Below are 27,472 nucleotides of genomic sequence, written 5' to 3'. Positions count from 1 at the left end.
AAATTTAACTAGTACATGGAACAAGAATGAGCCACTAAGAGCAAGGACTTAGACTGTTTTTGCCACCAACTGTAACTGAACAACTGTATTCACAAGACTTACCTAAAATTTTGCAGTTATTTTCTAGCTTTAAACTGAAGTGTTCCCCCCCCCCCCCCATTTAAGCTTTTCAGAAATGCTGTACTTTTGCTAGTGGCTTTTCTTCATATTTTCCCATTGCCTTTCCTCTAAACTACTTGTATTGAGTATTCACTTCCTTCTTCTTGCAACTCCAATTCTTTGAGAAACATTACAATGTTCAAGAGCCCTTAGCTCTCGATGCTACTGTGGAGCACAACCTTTTGCACCTTGTGACTCTTTTCTTCCCTTCAGCATTTTGTGCTTGCTTTCATTGTGCCAATATAAATATGAAAAGTCACCAAGTCACTACGTTGTTCTTGAAATCCCTCTTTAATTCCTCTCTACTAATTCCTCCGCCTACTAATCAGCTAGTAATAGCTATGCATTTGGCTAGTCTGGCTGCTGCTCGTTCAGAACTGTTTCGCCTTTGTCTTGCCTATGAATGCCTGCTCTATTCATCCTTTTTCTTACTGTTATAAGATTTAGGACTCTATTCTTCTATAGATATTTCCTTTTCATTATGTACATGCACAGTGCATTGTACAACAGTCCCAGGCACCTGGTTTATTGAATACATGCATAGATCTAGATGGAAAAAAAAACCTGTATAATCTAATACCTGTCTTCTACCTCAAAGCACTGGACTTGTTCCCTATGATCTACAGACAAGAGAACTCTCACTGGGAAATTATCAGTTTCCTTTGAAACTACCTTCAAGCCCCTTTTAATTTGAAGAAAGCTTTTTCTCTAGGCTACAACAGACCGGTCCCACAAATGGCACAATATAAATCACCTCCCCCGAGCAGTGTGCAAGTTACCACGAAGAGCCCTGCTCTGCTCACCGACAGCCACGGTGCTGGCCTCGGCCTCTTCTGAACGCTTCCAAGAGGCAAGGCCAATGATCAGAGCACTGGAGTAAGGACACTTCCAGGCTTATGCATTTCATCCTTACCCACCAATCAATGTTTCCTTCCAGATTTTAGACTCCAAGATGACACTACAGGATGCCATTTTTTTCCACAGGACACCTTGAAAAAGAGTTTTGAAATAACTCTGTCTCAACTCTGTGCTGTATTTAAGTTAACTGGTGGAATCTTACTTGGCAGAGAATTTGGACTTTCTTACTACTTCAAATAATCAGTAATTAAAGACATTAAAATGTCTTTAAAGTATTCTATGCTGGTATCATTCTCTTAAGCATTACGATCAAAATTGCAATCTGCAAACCATATTACACAGTGTGGGGAAATCTGCAGAGCATCCTCTTGGTAATAAGCCTGGATACCAACAGCCGGTATGATGAGAACATGAGTGCAACAGTGTGTGTGGACAGAGCAGCCACCACCAACCGCTCCGAGGGGTTGTTTGCCTAAAAACCGATAATGCTAAAAGGAAAGTTAACAATGAAGTTGCTTAAAATGACCGGATTAAACAGTAACCAGGAGATTACCAATAAGCCTTTGAGAAAAGCAGAAATCACTTTGAAAAGAATTACAAAAGAGTTGTGAAAATTTGTGATCAAGGAGCCCCCTTGGGGTGGAGCAGTGGGGCAGTGAAACCACACCAGACACGCAGCGCTGCCACCGTTCCCTAGGCCTCGCGGGGCATCCTCCCTGCTGCAAGCCCTAAGTAGCCTGCATCCAGCTGAAGGACTGCCAGTCTGGGGTGCAACACGTGGGAACGTACACCTCAAGGGTGTCCAGATGACTCTGTAGAGTGCTTTGCACTGGCATATGGATTTGCAGACTGGAGGAAGTGGCATGGATATACATGAAGCTGGAGCACCCTCATGTCCAAGAGCAGCCGTGTGTAAGTAGGGGATCTCCTGCTCCCTAAAGAAGGGCAGTGGACATACACCTCCCACGTCCTGTGGGAGTGGAGGTGTACATGTGTAATTAAATGTGTGTGTAACTCTGAATTGTGTATGTTGGGGAGGGGATTGGAGTCAATTGTAAATAGTTACCAGCAGGGTACTTCAAAATGTGTACATGTTAATTAGCATTTCTGAAGTGTCAAATATTGTGGTTTACCTGCTGTATTGCTGATACTGATCCTGGAGATGTATTTCACTGCTTGCAGGTCAATTTTGTGTCTTTAATAAATCAATAAGCTGTCTTGACCCTAATTTGATTTAAACAAGAGTCAAACAGCTTTTCCCTGCCACACATATTAAGCCTACACACCAGTACCCCTAGCCTCATGTAGTCAGCCAGAATCCAAGACATGCCCAACAGCTGTAATACAAAGTGTCCCACAGAAAGCAATAAATGTATCCTGGGCTTGGGCATAATGCCTGCCACGGTGATCTAAACAGACAGCTTCCAAACAAGGGCAATCCTTTTGTGAGAGAGGCTGTATTTCTGGAAGAGCCATCTGAACACCAGATAAAGAATAACTTCATTCTTAAAAGATTCTGTTCCCAGTGGTATATCCCTAGCTGTCATGTATGACCTTACCCCAGAACCAAATTATTAACAAAATTATTAAGCAATTTTGAACTCTGCTCAAAGAACTCACTTTGAAAGAGCAACAGAGCAACTACTATTTGTGAGTATGACCCAGCTGGTAGCGGATGAACATTTCTTACAAATCAATCCCTCCATCTCTGATCTCTCAGCCTGGATGCTCAAGGGAAATCTAAAAATATCATCTTCTAAACATGAGCCTGGGAACACAATTCATAAATCTACTAGATACAAGACAAACAAAGACTTGGACAGATTAGTTTTACAGCCTATTATAAATTATTTTCTCCCCGTTAGCCTTTTCATCTGTCACCTATCTTCCCTTCCCTTCCCTTCCCTTCCCTTCCCTTCCCTTCCCTTCCCTTCCCTTCCCTTCCCTTCCCTTCCCTTCCCTTCCCTTCCCTTCCCTTCCCTTCCCTTCCCTTCCCTTCCCTTCCCACTATCCAGCTCCTACCTCCCACCTGGTAGCTTCTTATCACCTCCAATTCCCTTGCTCCCACCTTCCTATAGGTACGAACAACCTTTTTCTTTTCTTTCAGAGACAGCTTACCTGGTCTGTATCTAAACGGAAACCATGAAATTATTCTCACTTTATATTTTGCATTGAAATCTGCTGTTATTTTAAACCTAAAGGGCTTATGTGCCTAAAATCCTATCATTTTTTTACAGCTATATTCATTGGTCTATTAAAGATACTACTTCAGTCTACAAAGCATCACCTCCATATGTCCTTAGATGTACAGAAAAGCTACAGCTACAGAAAAGGACCACTAGAAAGCTAGATGGATCTACATATTACAATAATGTGTTAGAACTGTTCATTTAAGAGCCTGAATAACTTCAAAATGTTAATGAAATACACCATTCTTCATTCTGATATGCTCCCCATTAATGACTTTGTCTTCCCATACATCTTACTTCTGAAGTGATTGATTCCATTTAATGTCTGCTAACTTATAAGCAAGCCTAAATCACGGCAAACAACCATGGGTAAAATGATCTAACAGATTAAAGGATGGATATACTGCACTCTGTATTCATTTTCACAGTCAACAAATTAAAATTAAAAGTTTCATATAAAAACACATAGGACAAACACATGGGCAAAGCTGAGGCTCCTGTTCAGGTAGGAAGAGCTGAAGGGCATCAATGGAGTGCTCCGTAGAACTAAGGATGCAAAACATTGATTACTTTTGTAGGTGTGAGGTGAAACCCCAAACACTAAAGTAATAAGAGCTCTCTAGTTTAGAGTGATTATGATTTTCACTGGGGATTCCAGAAACATAATTGGCTTGTACTTCAAATAGTTGTTCACCACAGAGCTTTCATAGTCCTTTAAATTCCTATGATCCACAGAATGACTAATATGAGTCAGAACAGAATACATGAATAGTACTAGAAGCACATGAAAGGTCAAAGCTGTTTTTCATCCATTTCATAAAACAATGCATCATATAAATGTATCCTATTTTGAAAAGTAGGAAAAAATATACAACTGCACTGAGCTTGTCTGCAAGAAAAACCCATTTACTAAAGTAAAGGGCCTTTTCTCTTTCAGTTTAACTGGACCATCCTGTTGACATTGCAAACAACAGACCACATTAATACCAAAATTGCAAACAACAGACCACATAAATACCAAAATGCAAACCTCTTGACCAGGTCTTGTACAGATAGATGACATATATATTGGCTGCTACCTGCATTTTATGGTAAGTATGCTTCTTTTGCTAAAATTTAGAGACAAGAAAACACAAAACCTTTTTTCCTGTAATGCTACTGGTTATCACTCTTCATGATCAATATTATACTGCACCACTTCACTGTATTTATTTAAAAAAATGGAAAAATGCAGTGAAAGGAGATAATAAGCTCACTGAATGCTCTGAGCTTATACAACCAGAGCAGGGTAAGACAGCATCCACTGCTCAAAGGCCCAGAAAGCAGGAGGACAGAGTTGCTGGGCATCTTCAGGAGTGGGTAAGTCACCTAGCAAATCCCCAACAATCAGAGCACTTGGGGAAGAATTTAATAAAGCTGTTGAAGACAGCGCCTAGGCTTCAATGGTCGACCAAAGTGCTCTAAGTTCTTGCCTCCCTGCACCCAGTACAGATAACCAGCAGTCCAGTTTTCTTTACTAGGGAACCATTAGAACAAGATTTGGTGTGTTGGTTTTATGGACTTACAGGCTAACGTGTTATATGGCCTCCTGAATTTAGTTTTAGTTATTTATCTCCTTCTGTCAAAGTGAAATTTCTCCCTAAGGAAAACAATGCTGCTAGCTAGGAGGACTTGAGATGCTTTATTGTGATGAGATTCTGAATTCATTTAAACCAAACGGGATATATCCAGTTTTTCCAGTTATAAGGAATTGAAATGTGATACTAAATACTACTACCATGCCAAAGAGATTGAGAAAACACCTCCGAAATTCAGAATAAATAGTATCAATAATTCCTATTTTCTAGTAGCTCTTTTAAATGTCAATGTCAGCATTGAAAAAAAATTACAATAGAATTATCATTTTAAGTACATAAAACGCTGATTTTATTAGTCCTTTAGTATAGCACTTTTTGAAGCTGATGGAGAAGTACACTTACTATTACAGTTTTCATACAACTTTAATGTGATGTGTTACTTCTGAAGAAGTCCTAAAAGACCAGGTATTGGCCTCTCGTTGAGAAATTGCTAAGGATAGGCCCTGGAAAAGCTAAGTATAATGATCAAGTTACATGTAACATTGTCCTTAGTGGATTACACTTGCATGAACTTGCTTTTTATTAGTATTGTCTCCTGCTAGTAAGTCTACATTTATATTTAGCAACATGAAAGACGTTTGTAAAAGGTAAACAAGCTAAATACACAAAAATCTAAGCTATCTGTGGTGTGCAAATCAGTAGCATTGCCTGCAACTGTTAGGCAAGCATTGTCAACTTATTCATTCATGCAAACTGCAAACTCACAATAAAGTGCATTAAGTATCTTCAGCAATAAAAATATAAAAATCAACTAGTATCGAATCCTGATGGAGACAAGCCTCTGCTGTTTGTTTGGCTTGCTGAGACATATGCATGATATTAAACAGATCTTAAAGTAGTGAGTAAGTCAAAACAAACATTTTATATCAGCTTCACAAGGGCATGAAATGACTGTACTTGGTGGAGTTAAAGAGAATCAGGTCTTATGTCTTTTTAGGTTAAGCTGTGTTTCTTCAGCAAAGATTGTATAATCTACTTACTTTGGAAGGGGAGCCTTCAGTGATTTTTACCAGCTGCCAGAGAATAGAGTAATGCGAACACTGCAGCGCCTGAACAACTATCTGTAACAGAGGAAACACACAGAATCTGAGCATGTTGGAAATATCAAACAAATCAGTGAAGTGTATGTAAAATGCATAACGCATTTTGAGGAGAAAAACAGGAGCAGCTCACAGGTAGTATCTTTAATTTTCAAGGGTACGTTTTTCCTTGGTCAGGTTGGTGCAATAAGAAACTAGCCTATTACAATGAAAAAAATACTGTGGATATGCTAGGAAACAAAACAGAACAGAAAACTGTGCCTGGGAATACAGCAAAAGGTGACATCACAGCATGACAGATGTACAACCCAACATCTACATATCTCAGTTCAAAAGTATCTGTTTAAATACCTCTAAATCTTACTTCACGAGTAAAAATGCCTTGAAATTTGTTCCATTATCAAATGAACTAGTAGCCCAGTTTTTAAAAACGAAAAAGAGTAAATAAATATTTTTCTCATGGAAAGACAGGATTAGTATTTGTGATGTCCTAAAAAGCATCAATGTCTTTTAAAAATTTCAGTTCTATAAGAGGTGTTAAAAATTCCACAATCTTTTCAGTATGAAGATGCTTCCAACGGTTAATGATTCTGTGCATACTAAGTCAAGTTTGTAACAGCTTTTAGCTGCTTTAAAAAATGTTTTTTTAAAAGATATTACTAAAAGCCAAACTGTTCCTTTCCAGAAAACTCCTTCCAGTGGACTGAGGAAAGAAATACTGAGGAGAGTTCAGGTTTCAGAAGTTTTTTTCCCCAAGGCCTTACAGAAGTATTTGAGGAGCTTACACATGTATCTACTAAGCCCAGAAGCTGAAAAGATGGCTGGCAGTTGCAAGAACATTTTTTTTATCTGCTGGCCCCTTCCCTCCAGGCAGCACAATTCCAGCATTAAGTAGCAAATGCAGAGAGAGCAGAAGGTCCCACTGCTTAAAGCCTTGGCTTCGAAACAGGCATGTGGCAATGAGTTTGGCTAGGAGAGTCAGTCTCTGTTATGGCTCCAGCTACTTTCACCTCCGTTGGCTGTGAGAAAAGCCTCAGACCTACCAACACCTCCTACCTCAAAAGCACTTCAACGGATGTCATGGATTTATTTTTTCCTAAATGAAGTTGGATTAGAATTAACAACTGGCTTCTAACTGAAATGAGAAAGGTTCGTGGTTTTCATAAGCACCCATTGTACCTTCAATGCACAATAACTGCAATAATTTGAACTGCAGCCAAGGTTTACAAATGATGGGTTTCTGTGTAAAGATCATGACTTATGGAGTGCTTTTCACAGCCAGGAACATTAGTTATTTCTTACTTTACAAATGAGAAAGGTGAAAGGTGAGGCAAGTAGCTCAAAATCACACAGAGTAAAAAGAAAAAACAAGAGCAGTATCCAAGATTTTCCACCTCATGGACAGTGCTTCACTACAAGAGTAACTTCATTTAAGACTCCATGATTTCCGTAAATAACTGCCACTAGTGCATTAATTTATTAAACTTCTCTATCACTAGAGTCTTTTAAACACTGAATCCTCAGATGATGCAAGACACATGTTGCTGATGGTACCTGTTCTGGCATAGCTCCATGTTCAATTCCAGTTCTTAGTAATCTGTAGCAGTTACTGAACAGATCCCATTTTGTGAGATCATGAGCACTAGAACGAGAGATAATAAAGAGATTAGTTATATTTCCCAAAACTCCACATCACAGCAAGAATATAGTCTGACCTGGCAGCTCAGTGAGCAGTTCGGTATTTTTGCAAAGCCGAGACAATAGAGTATGCTGACAAGGCAGCTGCACAATTAGTTCACATCATGTTAAAAGCATAAGTTAGGTTTTCTGATGATAGAGGATAAGAATGTTTTACTACATTATATTTCTGTAGGAAGGAGGTAAACTTGATGCATACCGTGCAACTTTAAAGTTACTTAAATGTAGCTACAATCCCCTTCTCAGTGTTGCCTCTAAATCATAATTGTTGCCTCTTTTGTTCTAAACTTTGGCAGAACTTCAGAAGACACTTCTCTGGCATGCAGCAGGAACTATAGCCCAACTGCAGTAGTGTATACTGAATGAAAAATTGCTTTAAGGAAAAATTACATAATCTTCTGCCTTATCATTTGGCGAAAAATAATATATTTTATCACTAAACATCCTGGAATATCTAAAGTCAGAATGATGTACATGTATATGAGACAGATATGGTGTTAACCACTCCCTCCATTCAGTGTTTCACATTTCAATTGTACCAACCTGATTTGCCACGGAGAGGAATACAAACGAGATTAGCAACATATACTTTATAGTCTTACACACTTCCAACAGCTTATATTATAGTTTTTTAATAAAGAACTGAGAAATACTAAATAAATTACAAAACATTAAGGTTACATGAAAGACAAGAATTATATTTCATAACAAATTTAGTTTTAATACTGTTCTCTAGTAGAGTAAAACTGAAAATTTGAAACCATTTATATGTTTATAACAGAGAATGCCACCTCAAAATAATAAAAAATGTGGTGATTAAAATACTCACCTGGAAGAAGAAGGGATGCTCAGACTGAATTGGCTGGTCTAAATTAGATAAAGCAGTCTCATCCGTCTAGTTCCCTTTCATCCCAGCACCTTCATCACCAAGATATGCCCACTTTTCCCACCACTCTGCTTCTGCCCTGTGTTGGAGCTGCCTGACTTTGTTTAAATAATTAACTACCCTGCTCAGTGAGAAAGAATAATTCTCTACTTCTGTAACGAACAGAGGCTGAACCAGGAGCTCTGAGATCCTGCTGAGACCCTTAGTATGAAATGTTTCCCAGTCTGGAGTGTGTTGGCCCCATAATCTGGAAAACCTCACTGATAAAATTTTCACAGAAAACATAGCACTTAGTGTCCTCGACCTGAAAATAAATGAAGTATGCTCTCTAGGGTTGTGCCATTAAGCAAAGGTGCATCTTAACTTCTAATTAAGGTCCATGAACAGAAGAAAAACTATAGGAAAATTTAAAATGAAGCAAAACAAACAACCCCCCCCCCCCAACAAACAAAAAAGCAACATCTCCTCCACCTTCTGGATTTATCTTCAAAGTATGGAAGTAAAATATTTTATAGATAAATTATAGGCTGTCAGAGAAATGCCTCTGATAAGGCATATAAAGCACACAGATCCTGCTTCAGCAAATCACAGGGTTGCTAGCAAGGCAGAGTTGTACCTCCTTAATTACAGCACTGTAATTAAAGCAGTAAAATCTCCTTGGTGTGCAGAGGCAGATATCACCATAGATTATTCTACAAAGAATACAAAATGAAAAATTGTCTCACGTCTGTCTTTTCATTTTAGAGCCCTTACTGTCAGGCAGCTGTTGCAGGGGGCATTCCCCATTATCCTGACAGCTGGGGGCACCTTAGCTTTTTGCTTGGAGCTTGGCCTTACAACTGTCCTCAGGAAGATCTATCCAGCTTCCAAAGCTGAAAAATACTAACTAGAGACAATTTTGAGAGTATTTTTTTCAATATAAACTTCCTTGAATAAAAGCTTCCACATTAAATTTAGACATATTCTAGTACACTTTTGTCTCTTTTGAACTAATTAGCAACCAAAATGATAGTGAAAAAGATAACTTGGACACAACCCAATCCTCCACAAAGGTTCAGATTTTCCAACACTGAGGCTCCAAGAACGAAAATTCATACAACACAGCATTTTCCTTATCTTAATCCCTTCCATTTCAGAGTCTTCCTGGACTACAGAAAACAAGGCCCAATACTTCATCAAAGGAGGTTTATTTTCATCCCTATGGGTAGCACTGTCTGCTGGGGCGTATTTCAACCAGAAAGGAGTCAGATGAAGTAAAGGTACCATCTCCACAGTGTTTCTGAAAGCGTGGAAAGAAGCAGCCTACAAAAATTCCTGGGAGCAGAAGTGATCTCTCTGCCCATGAAACTGTTCTCTTATTAAAGCAGCACAAAGTCACAGAAGCAGTACCTTGGGCTTTGAACAGCTCTGCTGGATGCAGTCTTATTTCTCTACTAAGGTTTCATTTATCATAATTTCTACTTCTTCCAGATTGAATAACTTAGTCTGAAGGAATCTGTTACGATGTATTGGTCAACTACTGGAAAAAAAGGTTAAGTGAGGGGTTTCTCTAACAGGAAGAGAAGATCTGATCATGAATATACCTGTCCTGGGAAGAGCCCTGCCTGATCCTGCTTATTCTGATAAAAAGACAAGTCGTGTCTGGAGAGTTACTATAGCCATCACCAAGCTTCTGAAGTCAGAGTGGAGGCAGGGAGGAATCAAATTCTGTATTATGTTTGAGGACTACTGGGCAGTAATAACAACAATCCTGATTTCTAAATAAGAAACAATGTTCTATACACAAGGGAGTATGGAAAAGGGCACATCCAGAGGAAAAGAGGTGATACTTGAGATTCATGTCATGGAATCAACTGGAGTGATTAAATAACAACTGCAGATACACAAACTGCTACAGCACTGATATATTAAGTGTGAAAGCTCAGATGAATTGAGCCTATATGGAAAGATTGTCTCCATGTATGTAAGGACAGAAAAAAATGCTATAATGTCAGTGAGACCCTGGCAAAGAAAACAATCTTAGAAAACAAGCTTAGATGTTTACTCCAGGTGTTCTGTGCAGAAGACCTCAAAGAACTTATTATTACATTCTGAAAACTTGGAAATAAACATTGTAATGATGAATTTCATTCGTATTGAAATATGAATATCCTTGTTTGATGAAAAGACCTCTATTAAAAAGTGTGCTGCAAACCCTTTTTGAAGTAGCTTTATGGCCTTTCCAAAACATCCATCTCCCATTGAATTGGTTGCACCGTTCCAGAATGTAGGGAGATGGATCTTTTCTAGTACTGACTGACTTCATTAACAAACTTGATTTAAATTAGCTTAAATGGGAGGAAAACTGGGCAGCGAATATGGTCTACAGAATATCCCTCCTGATCTTCTAAGGATCCACTTTTAAAGTTAAGTCATTCCCAAATGAAAAATCGCCAAGAAATGATCCACTTGGAAAGAGGATTAGCTCAGGCTTGGGAAATCTCAGTACAGAAGGGTTTTTGGTCTGGAAGGCTTTTCTGATAATTCCTGCCATGGTCACTCCAACTTGCTGGGTTACTTTTTCCTGGAGTATGAAGAAGCAGTAACTACAAAGGAAACATAAGCACAAATAAGGTAAATTTCTGTCACTGAAACATAGGAGAGACTTGTTTCTATTCAAAGCTCCCAACAGCTGCTTTCCTTTGTCAGAGCAGTTTTATAAGATCTGAAAGGTATCTGTTGTTAGCCTGCAATTTCAACTTCTTCCATTGACTTTGGCTTGCGGTTGATGACAGACAATGACAGTATCTGACAAGAGCAACTGTACTTTGAGATAAGAATGCTCAATGCAAGTTTAGAATTGAAGATCCTAACCTCACAGCTAAAGATTTGGCAAAAATTCTGTCTCAGATGGTATGATTGTTTCCCTTCACAAATAAGTCACGGCGGATGTAACATTCAGTAGAGTAATGAAAAGATTTCATTACTTCTTTAGATGCAAGCAGATATTAATTAGAAATTCCCATTGAACTATAATCTTTCTATAATAATCTGTTATTTATAACAAATCTGCTGAGAAATGATACACAGCTGCTCTTCAGCTCTTTTAAGATTGATTCTTTTCTCTTTCCTATTGTTTAAAGATGAAGGTAGACGTCCCTTACCCTAATTTGTGTGTCATTCCACAAAGCTTTGTTTAGAATTTGAAATCTCTCTCTAGAGAACTGGAAACCTAAAGGAAAAAAATAAATATGGGAGAACCTCAGGAAAGTCTTTAGATTTGTGCTTTTTTCTTCATTGTGAACTACAGCTTTCACCAGTCCTCTCAGGAAAAGCAGAAGTGGCTCCAGTGTGTTACCAGGGAGACTGAAAACCTAATTTGCACGTGTCAGCCTGCTGCACTACAGAAATTAGACACAATTTAATGATCTCTGCGGGACTCCTGTTGAATGGAAACAAAGAGCAGACAGTTCAGAACCGTATCATACAGTGATCCAATACAGGATTCAAGATAAGTGAATAGTAAGCACAGTAAGGAAAGAGAACCAAAACCCCCAAACCAAAACCACTAACCGGTATAAAAGAGGTGGCAGAAAAAAGATCCTCTCAAATCCTGTCATAAGGAAAAAATGATTTGTGGCTCTCAGACATCTGAATATGAAGCTTTCCTACATGCTTAACAAGAGCAATTACTTCCTATAGTTGATACAAGGGGAAGATTAGTTCTTTGTGCTATATACCAAAATTCAGACAATTCAAGTGAAAATTTCCAGGTTGCTCTACAAGTTACGAGAGTGCCCAAAGGTATAACTGAGAGCAGCAGAACCCTGGAAAGCTGCTGCCTGGTTCCAGTTGGCTGGTTCACCCTGAGCTTACTGAAGGAGAATCTGTGTAACCCACAAAGTAAAAATGTTGCCAACAACTCCACAAGAAACTATTCCTGGCACTTCAGCAGGAAGAGAAAGCATCTTCCAAATTTTTATCATCAATCATTAATTATTACTACTGCTCATTTTCCTAATTTTGAGCAGAAACACTTCAAAGGCATTGAGAAACTGAGAAAACAACTTCCTCCAGGGCCTTTCTAAGCTGAAGGTCAAAGCAAAGATTTATTTTGCATCCACAGGTGCCAGAGATAAGAAGTGTCCCTTGTGCACTGACTGTATGTCATGCAGAAGAGTATCATTTTTGTGGTAGAACAGGTATAAAATCATTTAGTGCAAGGGAGGTTATGCCATTTGCAAACCAAATCTGTAAAAGTAGCCATTAACTAACCAAGGACGCTGGTGAATCCAAGCAGTAGTACAAATGCCACCAGTCATTCATCAATCTCTATTTCGTATTTTACACCTTAAATGTTCTCATTTTTTAACACCAGACACCAGCTAATACTTGCTGAAATGATAACTGCAAATTTTCAAGGGAACAAAACACATACTTGTGAAAAGAGGTTAACCTCTTTAACGTTGAAAGAACATTGTATATGTCATCGTCATCAGCTTCTTCTCCCTAAAAATGAAAAGAAATTCATGAATGGAGTTCGGCAGTTCACCCGAGAGTACATTTCTGCATAGAGAGGAGCACATTTCTTTGAGGTTTTATGTTGACAGCAAAATGGAATCTAAATTTTACAATGACTTTTATCTAGATTCCGTAATAATAATAATTAAATAACTACTGCATAGCACTAGGAAAAGCAAGATCACCCAACAATATGCAAAAAAACCAAAAACAGAATCCTCCAGTAGTAGAAACCATTCCCTGGACAAAAAAAAAAAAAAAAAAATCTAATTTTACAGAAAGGACTGAACTGCAATTTAACCATGAGCTGAAGAATGTGCTACCAGTATAAAGCCGAATGCTTGCCTCATTCTGCACCAGATACCTGCAGATGTCAATAGAAAGTATTTTAAAATGGTCAGTGGGAAAATTCCTTTCTTTTCATATCCTTCATTGCTATTCACTGTGTCACACACTGTAATACGTGACAATTACATTGCACAGAATGACAAATAGTCAGAACTGGATGGAAGCTTTTTTTGTTGCTTGTTTTTGGTTTTAAGATTTACAAATCTGGGGAGACAACAGTCCAAGAATAAATACTGCACAACTCAAACAAATCTTTAATTTTTCATTTTTTTTTTACGTTTTAAAATATCATTATCCTAATATTTCCTTTAAACTGAAAAACAAGTGGAAATAAGATGCTTCTGAAACTTATTTTTTCCAGCAATTCTCTGAAATAGGTAATCCACTTAAAGCAATTCTTCTCCATTTTGTTTTGATCAATCAGAACAGTTGTTTAGCTGTTTTCCAGCTAAAGGCCAACAATTAAAACATCTCCCTGCATTCAGATGCAATTGTCAATCAATGTTTCTCTCATTATCAACCTAGTGGGAAGCTGTAAAACAATGTAATACTTGCTTGATTACAAGTATACAAATTTTCAAATATAAAATCTCTTTGAAATGATAAAATAAACTTATGAAAATCAGTTATTCTGCAAAGAATCATCCAGCAGAGAATATCAAAAAGGCCAGCATTTTAAATCCTTGCTATTGCTATATTCTTTCTTGCTTACTCTCACTTTTGTCTTATTTTTGTCTCCACATCTTTCTCCATGTCATACATCTTTATTTTTATTTACTCTATAAATAAAATTTTATTTTTATTTACTCAGTTTTTATCTAGTCTGAAATGACAAGTTTGTATGTATATAACATATTACTTAAAGACAAAAAACAATTTATTTAATACACAGTTCTAAAAGAAAGACTGTAGCTTAATTTTCTAGAAATGTACATCAAAAATTAAGTGGATTTATCACAATGCATGACAATATGATGTGCAGAAAAAGATCTATGCAGCCCCTAAGTTATGTTTAAAAAGCAGGAGAATTACAACAAATTAGGTAGTGCTACACAAATTTATGTAAAGCAAGAAAAAATGAGTAAGGTTTCTATCCTTATTTAATGTATTCTGTCTTATGCATTTTGAAGAATAAATTCTTCAGGGGAAGAAAATCCCAGACACCTCCAGGTTTCAGACCTGTATCTTTATTTCCTACTTTCCAGAGCTCTTTCAATAGGCCATCATAAATATTTGCCTAAATCCTCTCTTCCATTCAAGACTTAATCCAATTTTAATTCTGCAGCCTGCATATCCATTTGGGACTACTGGAATCACCCCAAGCATAAATGTAAATGCACCTTTCTCTGTATTTTTCCTCAGCTTTCACCTATTCATCCATTTCATTTCACATGTGAACTGTTTAAATACTAGAATACATTTTCAGAAGTAGGATTTTCCTGTGGTCTTTGTTTTACAGCATCAATTCTTTGCAGATTTAATGCTAGTCCAGGGAATTTTCCACATGAAGAAATAGTTCCAAATAATTATGATACAGTTGCTGCTGTACTATCTCTTCACATTGGTAACTTCATGACTTAATAGGAATATTTTTCTCTAGTCTATCATAATGTATTTTACATAGTCTAACTAAATTCATTTTAAGGAAACAAACCTCCTGCAGCAGATCCTCTACAGAATGGTTGAATCGATCCACAAATTCATCAATAAGTTGGCTGTGGGCTATGTCAACTCTGTTTTGGATTGTATATTCTTCACTACAGAGTATGCTGTAGGTTTTGCTGCAGGCTTCAAGAACATCCGATTCCACATGCTTTTCCACAACAAACTTAATCTGTTTCAGTAAGGCATCCAGATGCTGTAGATCAGAAAAGAAGCTCAGCTTTCACCTTGTACGAACAACGAAACTCAAAGAAAAAGTCAGTCAAAAATACACCAGGTTAGATTGCTAATATGCCAAATGAAGGCACAGTGCTGTGTGACTAGAATAACTATCAGATACTTGAAAGCAACCAGCATTCTTGCCCAAGGTACTATACCTTTTCCATTCTGCCAGTGCTATAGATTTCCAGATCAAAATACTGAGGGATTTGCAGGAGATTTGCAACCTTCTCTGCATCAGCGGAATACTAGAATGTCATTGAAACAAAACAAAACAGTGAAGTAAAAATAAACATCTACACTACAAAATAAAAAAGTTTAAAGTCAGTTGTAAATGCCAGTGAGCAATTTATTTTATAGAAAATGGTACCTTTGACAGCAACATAGGAAGTGCAATAATGAAATGCTCAGTCAATTTATTTCTGTCATCTATCTGAGTTTTTCTTTCTTTTGCTGTCAAGACCTGCAAGTGATCAAAAATAGCTACAGTAAATATAATTTCTTCATATAGTATTAATTTTTTGATGTTGATATTAAAAACAAAAACTCATGCAAGTACATTTTTAATAAATCAAAAGAGGAGGGAAAAACACTCAAAAACACATGAAGAGTGATTAAATAGGAGGACCATGTGTCCTAAATGAAGTGACTGAAAAGGAAAATATCACATCATCCAGCCTGATATTGTTGCTACACATCAACATGTTTTTAGGATTGAAATTCAAATATAACCCATGTCAGTGGAAGTTTTGTTACTGCTTCCAAATGAATTGAGCTCTGCTTCTCACACATTAAACAAAGTGTTCATTGTAAGACCTCAGGGCGAACTGAAGTATAATTAAGAAAACCAAAACCAAACCACACTGTAACAGTGATTTTCATTAACAGATTAATGGCCTCATCTCTAAACTGGAACGTAATTCTCAGTGAGAACATACATCCAAGTTCACAGAACTCATTTACAAATTTCAGTGACAGGTATGTTGAAGCTACAAATGCTGTCATCACAAAACCACCTTGAAACAATGAATAGATAGATAATAATCAATACAGCACGATTCATAAAAGCTTAGAGTTGGCTTCTTGGCTTCAGAAAAGGAGAGCGGTCATATAGAATACTTTTGAAAACAAATAATTATAACAAAATATTAAAGTTAGCTGAAGATTTACATATAGCAAAGCTGCCAGACTGCACAGTAAGGGTTACAAGCTAAAGTCAGAGTGGAAACTATTTCACAAGAACGTGAGTGCATAATTAGAAATCTGCTCCCATTTCAGCTCAGAGAATATGCTAGTGAGATCATGAGAACATGACAAACCTCTACTGACAAGTCAAGAGATCTCTGCAGTTACCAACCCACAACTCATGATCTAACTGAAAAGAAGCAAAAGCTAAATGTCATACCTACACCTTTGAGTCAGAAGGAACAGCTGGAAACAAAACGTGCTTGGATGACAAGTAGCCTATTGGGTAAGCAGGAACCCCAAATGACCATGGAAGTGAAGGGGAACAGCTAAAGGTTTGTCAGTAAGGTCAGAAAACACTTCCATAGCACACAGCAGATGGATACACAGGGCAGCAAATACAACTCCCGTCCGAGCACACAGTGCAGCACCTGCCCATGCCAGCAAAAGCTGCTGGCTCATCAGAAGGCAAGACGAATGCAGCTAGCAACTCAGGCAGTTAGCAACTCAGGATCCCACACCCGAACAACCCAGTCGTATCCTGGTGACCAAACATTGCTCAGTTCAGTGATGCTATTAAGCTGGGTCCCTAAGGATGATCTTGGTGCTCTTTTGATCATCCTTCAGAAGGTGACATTTATTCTTTACCTTTGTAAAAATAGAGACATTGAAAATCTAAGACTAAGAAATTTTGTGAAGTCAACTGAAACGTAGATCTTTTGAGAGAAAAAAATTACCCAGAAAGCTAATAGTACATTATTTGGTGCTCCAAACAGAAAATACAAACATGAATATTTCCTTCAATTTAAAGATTGTTTCATCTTCTAGAATGGTTTACAGCTAGAGGCAAAACATGAAGTAAAGTTATACTTGCAATATGGTTTTATTAACAGCAGATATTTACATGCCCATGCAAATCTGAGGAAGTACCTTTGTAGATTGCCCCCCTTATCCCTGAAATGTTTTAATAAATTATAAATTTATTAGAATATGCATTATAAAGTACAAAAAGCAAGTTTAAATTGATGGCTTCCTGGAACATTTCCTGGCATGCTGTTTCAGGACATAATGCTAACCTGTTTTTGGTACATAAAAACTAAGAAGCTAAGTAGCTGTGTTTAGTTTAGCAATAAAGTGTGATAAGTCTATCTCTAGATTTCATCTTAAGTAGTTCTGAGGATTCCTTTAATAACCTAGTTATGATTATTCAGAGCAAAACCTAACAGAAGTACCAAACGTTCACATGGTTTTATTTCATTACAGTCTAATGTAAATAAGAGGGGGACTAAAAAAATCAGGGAAATAAGTTTGGGAAGCTGAGACTCTTTTGGAATGTGAACACTGTATTTATGGAGAATACAGGTGAAAGCTGTTGATTACCCTGACCTGGTGACTTACACTGAAATGCTTAAAGTACATGCCTAGCCTTAGGAATGGAATTCAACTGATGTAGATCTCCAAAGAGCCACTATATCATAAATAAAAAAGAACCTAGAAAAGAGTATGGTCATTATATCAAATTTTGAAATGTTATGAGCACCCAGTGGAAAAGGCCTAAGAGGATGGATACATAACACCACAGAAGCATTCGGGTTGGGATGGACCTTGCAAGGTTGCAGTCCCATCCCGCCCTCCTGCTCAGAACCAGCTCTGGGGTCAGACAATGGGCTCAGGGCTTTGTCCAGTGAGATCCTGAAAACCACCAGGAATGGAAACTGCACAACCACTCAGCCCAGCCTATTTTCCAGTACTTAACTACTCTTGAGATGAAACTACTGTTGGCTTCTTCTGCAAATTTTATGTCTATATTAGCAGCACATTCCTTTTTATCAAGACAGCCAAAGATAACCTTGTTCTGCTCCTGAGTTCTACACTCTCAGCTCTAATCTAGATGAGCAGTGAAGGCTGTAGATGCTGGTAGATTCCAAGTCTAAGCCAGGGGTATGATAAAAAGGAAATTTAAAAATAATTTTAAAAAGATTTTCATGCTCTAAGTTTGCATTACTTAAGCCATCAAAGCAAAACCCAAAGTGAAAAAGAAAAAAACTAAACGTATCTAAAAACAGATCATTATTTTTCTTCAAAAAACATTCACATGAAACACCGACTATAAAAATCCCATTTAGAAGTGTCAAAATGTGGTATTAAGAAAAAATAGTTTATGTTAATAGGGTAACATAATAACACACACAGGTCTGAGCTACCCATTATAGTACCACTTACTCTTTTGCCAGTGCCTCTGCCTACTGGAGGGTGTGCTTCAGCAGCCTGTCTGATTGTACACACCATCAGTTCAATAAGAGCACTCTCCTGCCGGTCAGACATTGCTATGGAGGGAAGAGAACAACAAAGATCAGCTTTGATGATGCCTGAAAGGCATCCTAAAGAAGACAAATCTGTGAATGCAGTTGTAAAATACAGGGAAGAGAGAAAAAAACAGACATCATTTTGTTCATAAAACTAAAGCTTGCTTGCTCACTCTGTGCATTACTAGTCACATCATCTTAAAATGTATATGGCAGAACTGAAAGAAGTCCAGAGAAAGGCAGTCTGGAAAAATGATGAATGAAGGGGAGGAATACAACAAAGATCTATAAAATAATGAGTGTCATGGAGAACAGAGAGGGACTGACTATTCACTGTCACTCCTTACAAAATATTCGCACGATCATGAAGTATTATTTCTGGTCTGTTTGAAGTACTTCTGGTCACATCTAGAGGGCCAAACCCCGCTAGGCTATACAGAAACCTCAAAAGAACCAAAGTGCCAGGTCCTTTCCTAAGGAAATTTTCATGTAAATAAAAAACCACAACTGTAGCAGTGAATACCAAAAGTCAGATATTGAAACACAGAGATGACCGACTACATTGGTTTTTCAGCCACCTAACCACTGTGAAGGTACTTGAAGAAGGAAAATCCTGAAGAATTATAAGGGACTTTGAATGACAAACATTAGCAACTCTTTGCTACCAACCTCCCTGGCTACCTGATGCCCACAGATCTATTCTTAACCAAAGAAGATACAAAATTAATTGCAAAAGAATTCCCTTATTTTTTTCCTTTTAAGAATTCACTAGGATTTAATATTGTCTGGAAAATCCCCATATTTAATTAACACCACCTGAAGTGCCTGTTAACTCAAAATCATATTAGCTACTGAATTTACTGAAATGTTCATGTATACACTAGTCATTTAAACATTCAGACAAGAACCCTAGACTTTAATATTAGGCAACAACACTACAGCAGACTTCATGAGTTGGAAAGTGTAATGTAAAACTGCTGCTTCTGAGGCAGAGTGCATTAAAAATGAATGAAATTAAAATCTAAGTAATTTGTACTTCCTCAAATATGCTGTCTAAACAAACCACAACAAATACTTCTATCTGCCACAGTGAAACACCTTTTTAAGGCGTATTTAAAAATACTGCGCAATATCAGTACAGCAGAGAGGTTCAACAAATACCTTCTTCTCCTTGGACTGGTTCCTCCAAGAGCAATTCTGTCATGCATTCCCAGTCTTTCAACAGTTCTTGAGAGCTCTCCCACAAACTGTCCACCAAGTAGGCTGCGTGTTCATGCAACTAGAAAATCCAAAGCAATGGTCAGTACAGTGTTCTGGTACAAGCTGTAGTTCCTCAACTGTCACAATCATTTAGGCATGGACTGTGTCCATGTCTTCTTACATGAGGGGGAAAGAAAATTCAGTCTGAAACTAACTCTGGAAGGTCTCCCTTCATCTGAATGATATAACTGCATGACAATGGCGATACACTTAAATGGAAAATGGAAGTAAAATAAAATGAGCGTGTCTTTCCATAAAGTAGCTTGTTGTGAAAAACCTCTCAAAGTTGTGACTTAGGAGACAAAAACTTACATATTCTCACTTTCCTACTCTATTATAAAAAGGAGAGATGGTGAGACATGAGACTAAGAAGGGTCTGTAACACATTCTTTCTGAACAGGCATTTATTTTTCTGTGCAGAACATGGATATGGATATTTATAATATCCAATATTAGTGTGAATGCAACAGACAACAAAATGAAAATTTGTGTAATGGTGTTCATATTACATCTAACTGCTGAGACAGGAAAACACAAGGCAGTATTTATCAACACAATTCAAACAATACATCAATAACTGAGACAGAACATTTACAATTTTAGGAATACAGTAATTATAAAATAAGATACTTACAAATTTTATGTTAGCTATATGTGTATTTACATTTTGAAATAACCATGTAACAATCCAAAGTCATCAACAGGTACAGTTTTGTGATTTGTCTACAACAGATGGAGTGCCAAAAGTGTTGTATATTAATTCTGGTTTCTCAGAAAACAGCAGCAGAAATCCTACTGATTTCAGGGGGTATAGAATGAACAGTAACTTATTTTTAATTGCAAAAAAGGGTTCTATATGAATGAGTACAACTGTTGTAAACTGAGAAAAATGATCCATGGGCTTCTACAGATTTAGAAACCAATCTTTAAACACTATCAAAAAGTAACAAACACATTGTGCAGAGCTGAATTGCTTGCCAGACATGGAAATGACTTCTAAACTGGAAAACACCTAAGAGCTTATGGAAGGGGATGCCAGTATGTCTATTCATTTTTCAGTTTCTGTAAGCTTTGAGGAAAACGACATGTGTCACAGAGCTTTCTGATGCTTGTCGTAGGGTTACCTTTACTGCCTTCTGAATGCACCTTCTCAGACTGCAGTGATTACATCTTCTCATCCCATGCAGATGGAAAGTCCCAGATCTCTAGCTCTATTAAAACTGGAGTCATAATACCCTACTTTGTAACAACCTTCTCAAAAAAAGCAATAGCAAAAGCTAACCCTGAGAGAGAAGGGTCTCAGCAAGCAGCGTATGGCTTCTATGAGAAAACATTTTGCTGATCATGGCTTTGGGAGCAAAGATGAGTTCACTCTCTTGTCAGATGCATGGACAAGATAATTCTAGGTAACTCCCCACCACACACACATGGATTTAAGGCATGAAGAACACTAGGAATGATAGTTCAGCACAGGCGCCATATCAACAGATACAGCTTCTAGCAAGGGACGGGCAATGAACAGTAACCTTGACACCGAAGTCTGAAAGAATATGTTTGTCCTAAGGAAGCAGGCAAGTAAGCCCATTTTCTTGTGCTGCATCTTCAGAACAAATATTCCTCATTCTCTGTCAATTAGTCTCTCTGGGCATGTTGTTTTTCTCATCTTCTAGTGGCTGTGGGCATATCTAAGGCCCATGGCTATTTGATCTCTTCACCTAATGACCTGTCACTGAGTGATTTACATCAGGCAGCAAAACTTCATCATTTCTCTGCATTCAGCTCAGGATTTTCACTAGAAGATAGAATGATCTATTACAATCTACTTTTTGAAGAAGCTGTAGCTAGAAATACATTTAGATAGCTGACTGGAGGCCCACACAGGCAGCAATGTTTCACCAAGTCTTCTTGGTTCTTAAGGTCTTTCTAAACAGTGTTAACATTAACTAAACATTAACACTGTACCTAAATGTTATCCTTCCTTCTCAGAATCTCTGATTATTTATTTTCATCGTCACAGTCAAGTCTTTTGTTCAAGCATTCATAAAAATTCAAACACCTGGTAGCAATACCTTCCTTTTTGCTTTTTACACAAAAAAATACTACCATTCATTCTATTGAGAAATGTTTCTGTCATTCTTTTCTTTCAGTCCTCCTTTGCCACCTATTAATTACTGAATCAAATGTATCATTTTTAAACCTTTCTCCCTTAGTATCTTCAGAGCATTCTGTACCTGACAGTTTATCTTTTCAAATTTTCCTCCATTCAACTGCCTTTCCTTGCCTAAATTACTGTTAGTACTTTTACCATAAAATATCCCATATATGTAACCTCTATACACATAAACTGTTGGCACAATCCCATCCTGAATGTGGTCATCAAACACAATTGTACATATGCCTGCAGTCTCCATCCTCAGATGTTTTCAAGCTGCAGCTGCATAAAGCCCTGAGCAACCTCATCTTGTATCATAGCTGACTCCACTTTGACCTAAATTGCCCCTCAGATCCTTTCCATTCCAAATTATGACATGATTCTGATTGTAATTTTGTTCCTTTCTGGTTCAAATAATTTTACTTCACAAAGAGTAACTCCAGAAGTATACTCCTGAGATGGTCATCTAAAAAACACCAAAACAACCAGTAACATTTCTATGTAGCAATGAAACCTGGTAGACACTGTACTACCATCAATGAAGCAATAAGTACCCTGGGGACATGCAAGAACAAACTAGACCATGCAGAAGATTTTTGGATTGAATTTGCTTGATGGACAAGGAGCTGGGGGGCAGAATAAAGAACATACAGTATGTCTGAAATTATGAAAAAACAACCAACTTGTTACTGTATGTTGCTAAGTCACTACTTAAGTTCCAGGTTCTATTAAACAAGTAAAAATTAAAAACGTTTTTTTACCTCACTTTCAAGAAAGAAAAGAACCAACATTCTAATGAGGTTTCCATTTGGACTATTTCGCCCTCTCCTCTTTGCTAGAGCCTCTTCAGCTTGGGGATCATGTCTGCTGAACAGTCTAAAAATAAGCAGAAGGAGCTGTGATGTTTATCAACACAAATCTTATTTCTTCAAAAATGTGATGAACAGTCATTCCTGATACAGCAGATTTGTTCATAAAGTGCAGTGAAAGTATCTCAAGCTCTTTTTTCAAGGGAAAGAGGGCATGACCTCTTCCTGCCTGAAGAGAAAAATATATCTTCAGAATCTTCAAGTTCATAGGGCTAGAGGAATTTCATACCGGAAAAAGCTCTCTAGAACGTATTTATATTGAAGGATTTTGCACAGCTTTATATATTTGTGTAATTTATAAAATTTTATATTTTTAGTTATCAAATCTTTCAATGGTGGTAGCACTTACAGTGTCTTAAGAACTATGGTTGTATCTTCACTGTAGTCATGCTGACTAAGATGTAGTATAAATAAACCTAACATTCCATTAAACAACCAACCTCAGGTACTAGTAGTGGCACAAATGATAAAGCAAGCTACCAGTCAAGTTACTTTTTTTTTTTTCAGGTGAATTATACATTCTGCATTGAGTTCTCTGATATATCGCTAGCTCCAAACTACTCTCACCACTCAAATTTAGTAGCTTACAGAGATCTCAGATATACCTACATTTCAGCTACAGCAATGATTGTTTTACTTTGAGAAGTTTGAAAACTGCTCCTTGCTTTTACAGATAAGCTGCAACCATGAAACAAATTCTAAATGTGAAACCCAGTATTCTGATTTCACTGCCAGAATTCATTGAAAAGGATGAGTTACTCACACATTTGTATTTTAGTTAAAGACATCATGCTTTTTCCCTCTGCTCATCTTAACAGGTAAGAGACGAGCACCTCAGCAGGTGCTGAAATATCTTAAACATCCACCTCAGGGCTCAGTCAGTGATCTTCTGTATCATTTGCCTTCCTTTGCTAACTACAGAGGGGGAAGCCACTGACTAGCTTACACTTGGAAAGTGGTATTTAAATGTATAAAATTATTCAAGATAAATCCCATCCCAAATTTTTCAAGTAGATTCTGTTTAAAATTGAACACTCACATGTCAGCAGAAACCAAGAGAAAACGAGTCTTAGGAATGGGACATTTTTTCCTCGATGTTATTTACTTATATATATGAGAGACATATTTTAACAGAACATAGCATAGTATCTCATTGTAAAGAAAAGTTAGGATAAAGTTTTGTCTTTACACTAAGATATAGATATGTCTTCAAACAAATGTATTTACCTTCTAGTCATTTTTTGAAATTATTTTTCACATAGGAATTTATAAGGGAATTTCAGTATGTATTTTTTTTTTAAATCTAACCATTTCCTTGTAAAACATCATATAGGGGACTAAATGTAACTGAATTTTGTAAATTAATTCCCTGAAACAGACAGTGTCTGATCACAGAGATGTAATTCCAGAAATCCACCCACAAAAGCTTACAGGTACAATGTAGATTTCTAAATCACAAATAAACCACAATTTTTTTAAAAAAATGGCAAAGAAAAACTGATCTTTTTAATTGTTTTTTTCTGTCATGTATCTTGGCAGTATCTATATAGTAGATAGTACAGTATCTATAAGTATATTACAGAATTTTAATCTCCCAACCACTGAGGGAAAAAGAACACTACTACTAAAAGACATTTAACTGCAAACCCTAAAATCAGAAGGTTAACTACCATGATGTGGCAATGTCCTGCTCACAGTCATCAGTGCAGTATGATTCACATCCATGGAAACAATAGCTCATTTCCTTTGTCATCTTTCAGTACATGAAAGATGGAATCATAGCGTAACATATTTTCAGGGGATGTCGGTGAATTTAGAAACAATGTTATTAATTATTAATATATAAAAACTTCAGGATTTAAAACAACTTTAATATAGTGAGGTGTGTGCAGCCTTTTACAATTCGTCCTTGAGGAGTTAGTAAAGATTATCTGAATTCTAGAGCAAGATAAAGGTAAATCTAGTTTCTTTAAGTATTTAGGTTTTTATTTTAAAAAAGATAGTAAGCCTGTGTTTGAAATTAAACATGTAACTTGATAAATTGGTGTATTTTGTCCTACTGCTTTTTTGCCTTTTGATCTTACCAGTACTGGAAAGCATTTATGAATCTGGTCTTCTCCCATGGTACCTGATAACTTACTTCTTGTGAAGGAATTCTCCAGCTGCTACTGCAACAGGCCGGTGTGCTGAATACACCAAGTGATAAACATTCTCACAGTCTTCATTTGACAGAGCTTCTTCACTTCCACTGAAATAGTCAGAAAACACCTCAAGTAAAACCAGTGTTTCGTTTCAATCCCCTTACCTCTCATAACTTGCTTTTGACAGTTACAAGACTGATTTCCTTTGTACAAAATCCTAGATGGAGGAACACTAACATCAAAAGCCTTTGGTTTAATTTCCAAATATGGAAACATTTAAGGAGCCTGTAAGACTGAAAATTTGTTTGATATTCTTCTCTCAGTTGTACCAATACATACAATAATTAATGTAAAAAAATTCATCACTGCTTACAAATCTTGCCAGCTTAATTACTCAAACCACCACACTAACTACAGAATGCATACTGTAAGATACCAAGCATTATTAAATTAAAAAAACAGAATGTTACATGAGGAAAATGCAATGGCTTGATTATATTTATTTATTTCAATGTCTGTTTGCTTTTAAAGCTTGTAATTCATAAAATATTTAAAATATTCAAAGTTTGAATTGGGCAACCCTTCTTCTCCTTCAGCCTCCTGTCCTGCTCCATCCCCAGGAGTTAAGTCTCTTCACATGGCACTCCTGCTCTTTGGCACTGCTGGGCAGAAGGCACCTCTCCGCTGGCCTGGTGAGTGGGAAGGAATACTCCCAATTCCTGCTGCAGAGAGGGCCAGGCCAGGCGGATAAATCTGCCTCAGCTACAGGAGAAGTCGTCAGAAATTCCCTGGACAGAGGCAGCAGAAAACTAAACCCAGATTTCATCACCACGTGCAACACACAACTAGCACTGAACATATACCAATAAAATCATCTAATAATCTCTTTAGGATTGAATCATGATGTGGGCTTAGAATTACAATAGTGCTGATACAATAAAATGTCAATCACTCTTACAGTAGTTATTGTGCTGACTAGATATATACTCTCATTTTCAACATTGAGGAAGTGAATCTGATCACCCCATGCTGTGTTGGATGAAAGTTGATGAAAAGTTTATTTTGTGTAATTATTTATTGACAAGAACAGGGAATCTTTTACCCCCGTCTTGAGAAAACAATATATTTGGCACTTTTGCAGTTTCTGAGCTTAAGTCAGATTTTTTGTGCGAGTTTTCTGAAACTCAGGATATTTTTCCTTTTTCAGCGGTATTTTTGAAAAATGCTGTGAGCAATGGAACTGTAATTATATTCCATCGATGATAGCACTGACATCGCATACAGGAATAGTATTACTTCCCTCCTTGTTTAGTCAGTATTTATCAGAAACACTTATGTATCAGGACTCTATACATCTTATTTGGCTTTGTACCACAAATAATTTTTAATTGGCCATTCCCCATCACAATTGTTTGTAACATCTTTTCAGAGCTCCTACCTGCCAGAATGTTGCCCTGTGATGTTCAATGTGACCTTTATTCTTCTAGTCCAAGAATGATGCAAGCGCATTGCTTGCACTTAGCTATGTTTTAATCCCGCAACCAAAGAGAAAACAGGACAGGGAAGAAAAAGATGCACTGGACAAATATTGACCTAAAATCTCACTGCATTCCCAATATCCCAAAAGGGATAGATATGTTCTACATGTTGTTTGTGATATTTGTTATATTTGCCTTAAAAACATGAAAGTAGATGAGATTCCCCTTCTTCCTGATATTACAAGTCTAATATCTTCAAAACAGCGTGACCCGTAAATAAAAAATGAAGCCCAGATTTCTTTTACTAAGAGGGAAAGCTAGTCTAATCTTTCATATAAATTTTCCATGTCCAAAAATTTCTTCAGAGTCACCAAGTATATAACCTATGATGCAGGAGTTCTATGCATTGTTTGTAACATGCATTTTTTTTAACACGCTTCAGTGAACGTGTGATATAACCTTAGGAAAGAGTTCCTCCAGCAGCACATTCATGAGGCTGCTGTGGTCACAGGCTACTAGAGACAGGTTGGTTCAAGCAGTCTGCGCATGGGCTGGTTACATGTGGAACGGATCTTTACCTCAGGGAAGCCACTGCACCTGGGTAAGAAAGAGCTCGGGTCTGGAAGCATGTCTCCTACTGCCAGGCCCAGTGTTTTAAACTGCAAGGTACCACCACCTCCACATAACCCAAGTAAGGGTGTTGAAGCAACCATTTTCTCCCTGTCAACGTACTTGCCAGATGATTCTCTTCCCAGCTCTGTCAGATAATCAAATCTCCTAACCCACCATCTTTGCTTTGTTACTACTTGAATTACTTCAGCAAATGTAACTCGTGCTCGCACGCTTTGGGAAGGACAATCATTTTGCCCTTGGCAAATGGTATAA

The 27,472-nt window shown here is 37.3% G+C and overlaps 1 protein-coding gene across 10 annotated transcripts in view; it reads right to left on the bottom strand.

The window, feature by feature from the left end:
- The window catches only part of STAG1 (STAG1 cohesin complex component), a 187,481-nt gene that overhangs the window by 32,700 nt on the left and 127,309 nt on the right, over positions 1–27,472 (bottom strand). For all 10 annotated transcript variants that reach the window (XM_083848713.1, XM_083848712.1, XM_083848709.1 and 7 more), the window contains 10 exons: positions 25,109–25,216; positions 22,861–22,975; positions 19,849–19,966; positions 18,605–18,708; positions 15,567–15,659; positions 15,355–15,444; positions 14,970–15,173; positions 12,885–12,955; positions 7,438–7,525; positions 5,824–5,904 (listed from right to left, as the gene is read on the bottom strand). In XM_083848713.1, coding sequence (XP_083704839.1) covers positions 5,824–5,904; positions 7,438–7,525; positions 12,885–12,955; positions 14,970–15,173; positions 15,355–15,444; positions 15,567–15,659; positions 18,605–18,708; positions 19,849–19,966; positions 22,861–22,975; positions 25,109–25,216 — 1,072 coding nt within the window. The remainder of the gene's footprint in view (positions 1–5,823; positions 5,905–7,437; positions 7,526–12,884; positions 12,956–14,969; positions 15,174–15,354; positions 15,445–15,566; positions 15,660–18,604; positions 18,709–19,848; positions 19,967–22,860; positions 22,976–25,108; positions 25,217–27,472) is intronic.

This window comes from Anser anser (genome assembly GCF_964211835.1).
Source record: "Anser anser genome assembly, chromosome: 9".
Lineage (NCBI taxonomy): Eukaryota > Metazoa > Chordata > Aves > Anseriformes > Anatidae > Anser > Anser anser.
Note: the sequence above shows the minus strand (reverse complement) of the source record. Positions and strands in the feature narration are given on the sequence as shown.